The sequence below is a fragment of the Dromaius novaehollandiae genome, unplaced genomic scaffold (genome assembly GCF_036370855.1).
Source record: "Dromaius novaehollandiae isolate bDroNov1 unplaced genomic scaffold, bDroNov1.hap1 HAP1_SCAFFOLD_36, whole genome shotgun sequence".
Lineage (NCBI taxonomy): Eukaryota > Metazoa > Chordata > Aves > Casuariiformes > Dromaiidae > Dromaius > Dromaius novaehollandiae.
This window is the reverse complement of record NW_026991446.1, coordinates 2,151,725-2,154,645: the sequence shown is the minus strand read 5'-3', so window position 1 is coordinate 2,154,645 and position 2,921 is coordinate 2,151,725. Positions and strand designations below refer to the sequence as shown.

At 54.8% G+C, this 2,921-nt stretch overlaps 1 protein-coding gene across 1 annotated transcript; it reads left to right on the top strand.

Annotated features, from left to right (window-relative positions):
* The first annotated feature begins 210 nt into the window (after positions 1–210).
* Positions 211–1,143, top strand: LOC135326556 (olfactory receptor 14A16-like). Its single transcript, XM_064504370.1, has one exon. The coding sequence runs from the start codon at positions 211–213 to the stop codon at positions 1,141–1,143; it is 933 nt and encodes a 310-aa protein (XP_064360440.1).
* The last annotated feature ends 1,778 nt before the right edge of the window (positions 1,144–2,921 follow it).

Sequence of the window (2,921 nt, the reverse complement as noted above, 5' to 3'; positions counted from 1 at the left end):
TGCCACAAGGTCCCTGCTCCTCACAGCAAACTCGGCCAGTGTGAACAGGAGCTCAAGCCAAGGAGCTCAATGACGCTCCTGCCAAGATGGGGAAAAGTAATGTGTGTGTGTTTGGGGGAGGTTAAGAGAAAGCTTTGCTCAGAGAAGTCTATCCTACCTTGTCAAAATCTCTTTTTCTTCAGACGGTACCCCTGGGTCCTGAGGGAGCAAATGTCCAACAGTAGTTCCCTCAACGAGTTCCTCCTCCTGGCATTCGCAGACACACGGGAGCTGCAGCTCGTGCACTTCTCACTCTTCCTGGGCATCTACCTGGCTGCCCTCCTGGGCAACAGCCTCATCATCACAGCCATAGCCTGCGACCACTACCTCCACACCCCCATGTACTTCTTCCTCCTCAACCTCTCCCTTCTTGACCTTGGCTCCATCTCCACCACTGTCCCCAAATCCATGGCCAATTCCCTGTGGGACACCAGGGCCATTTCCTACTCAGGATGCGCTGCCCAGGTATTTCTGCTTCTCTTCTTTATGTCAGCAGAGCATTGTCTTCTCACCATCATGGCCTATGACCGCTACGTTGCCATCTGCAGGCCTCTGCACTATAGCACACTCATGGGCAGCAGAGCTTGTGTCCAAATGGCAGCAGCTGTATGGGCCAGTGGTTTCCTCAATGCTGTCCTGCACACTGGAAATACATTTTCAATACGCCTCTGCCAAGGCAATGTCATGGAGCAATTCTTCTGTGAGGTTCCCCAGATCCTCAGGCTCTCCTGCTCAGACTCCTACCTCAGGGAGGTTGGGGTTATTGTGCTTAATGCCTTTTTGGGCTTTGTGTGTTTTGTTTTCATTGTGCTGTCCTACGTGCAGATCTTCACAGTCGTGCTGAGGATCCCCTCTGAACAGGGCCGGCACAAAGCCTTTTCCATGTGCCTCCCGCACCTGGCTGTGGTCTCCCTGTTTCTCAGCACTGGTATTTTTGCGTACCTGAAGCCCCCCTCCCTCTCCTCCCCACCTCTGGATCTGGTGGTGGCTGTTCTGTATGCAGTGGTGCCTCCAACTGTGAACCCGCTCATCTACAGCATGAGGAACAAGGAGCTCAAGGAGGCACTGAGCAAACTCATTCAGTGGGTGCAATGTCAGCACTAATAACCATCCCATGTGCATCTGCTCCTCACGTCCAAGGTATCTGGCATCAAAGCTCTGTGCTGTTTATTCCTTCTTTCTTACATTTCTCCATTATGTTCTTGTAAAAAGAAGAAAAGTTTTTGTTCATGCCTCTTGTCCTCAGGAATCTCTCACTTGAACCTGACCCAGAGACCGTGTTGAAGCAGGAAGCCAGGTTTCCCCCTTCATCAGCCTAGATGGGGGAACCTCAGGGACCGCTAGTCTGAGCTCCCTCAAACCTCCCCCCTCGCCCCAGTGCAGTGAGGAGAGTTTCCCTTTGCAGTGTCTCTTTCGGCACTGACAGCAAGGGAGCTCAGGGGCACAGAGTCAGGCTCAGACGAGTACAGACAGGGTGAGACCATGGGTCCCGTGTCCATTGGGAGAGCTCATGTCCCCTGGTCACGGTTAGGGTGTGATCTCCTACTGGTCTCCGGCAGGGGTGGCAGCAGCTGTCACCATGGGCTGGTCCCTTCCCTCTACAGTGCTCCAACACTGAAAACAGAGCAGGAGGGCAGTCTGGATGCAGCCTTTGGGGACAGACCCTGTGCTCCTCAGGAATGTTCTCCCACTACCACAGCAAGGATTTCCTCACTGCAGCATTCACGTGAGGGCCTGCAGCTTTCCTGGAGACACAAACAGTAATAGCAGTAGAACTTTCTCCTTTCAGGGCTGCTCTCCTCACTTCCACACTGCCCTGCTGTGCTCTGATGTGTGTATATGGCCTATGTGCTCTTCCAGCATGGTGGTGGTGGGGCTGTGCCTGCCTGTGCATTCCTGGGAGCACAGGCAGGACAAGGCATTGGGTACCTTTAGGCCAGACATGGCCCCCACAATAACATTTCCATAATAAAAGGGGATGTCCTCAGTGGTGTGCCTGAAGTCTGGCCTTTCTTCAGAAGCTGGAGTCAAAAATATTCCCAAAGAATTACACCTTGAAAGGGCCTGCTGTTCTGCCTGTGGACTCTATGGGCTCCAGGGGATGAGCTCAGAGTCCCTGGCTGATCTGTTAGGGACTGAGGGCTGGATTCAGGGCTCATTTCTCAGTGACCAGTGCCAGTGGAGATGGGCAATGGTCTCTGAATTGCCTGCCTGGGGCTGTCCCACAGGTGACCGTGCTGATGACAGATGCCCATCCTTCTGGAGGGGAATCTGAGTCCCCAGGAGAGCTCAGGGGATCTCCAGGAACAGTGTGTGCCTGGGGTGGGCAGTGAGTGGAGCCTCGCAAAGTCCATGGTCCATGGTGGATTAACCAGAAGGTAAAGCACTAAATCCAGGTATGTGTAGGGAAACAAGGGCTCTGCAATTGCAGGAGAGGCAGCGGGGACTCAGGAGGCCCAGAGCAGGGAGACTGGAGAGTGCTTCCTGCACCCTCGGTGAAACACCACAGGCTGGAGCTAGGGCACACCCGAACACACTTTGTGCCGTTGCAAACACCCTGGAATCACTCTGAGCACCACTCATGAACACAGACACGCACCAGCAGTATCAATGGTGTTGAGCCATGCCTGCCTGGATCTGCTTCCCGCCCCGAGCACCATGGCCAGGGTAGAGTTGGGAGTCACCCCGTGGCCTGGTGGCCTCACAGCCTACTCACTCCTCAGAGAAGCAGCACCAGTCCAGGGCCCTGCGGGGAGCATAGGGGAGGGGAGCAGGAACAGCCAGGCCAGCAGGGACACACTCACCTGGGAAGAGGCTCTCTGGGGAGCAGGGACGTCCCAGAAGAAAAGCAGGCCAGCATTCGGAGGCAGAAAACAGGAACG

Coding starts and splice junctions, on each gene's coding strand:
- LOC135326556 (XM_064504370.1), top strand. CDS start 211: ATGTCCAACAGTAGTTCCCTCAACGAGTTCCTCCTCCTGGCATTCGCA.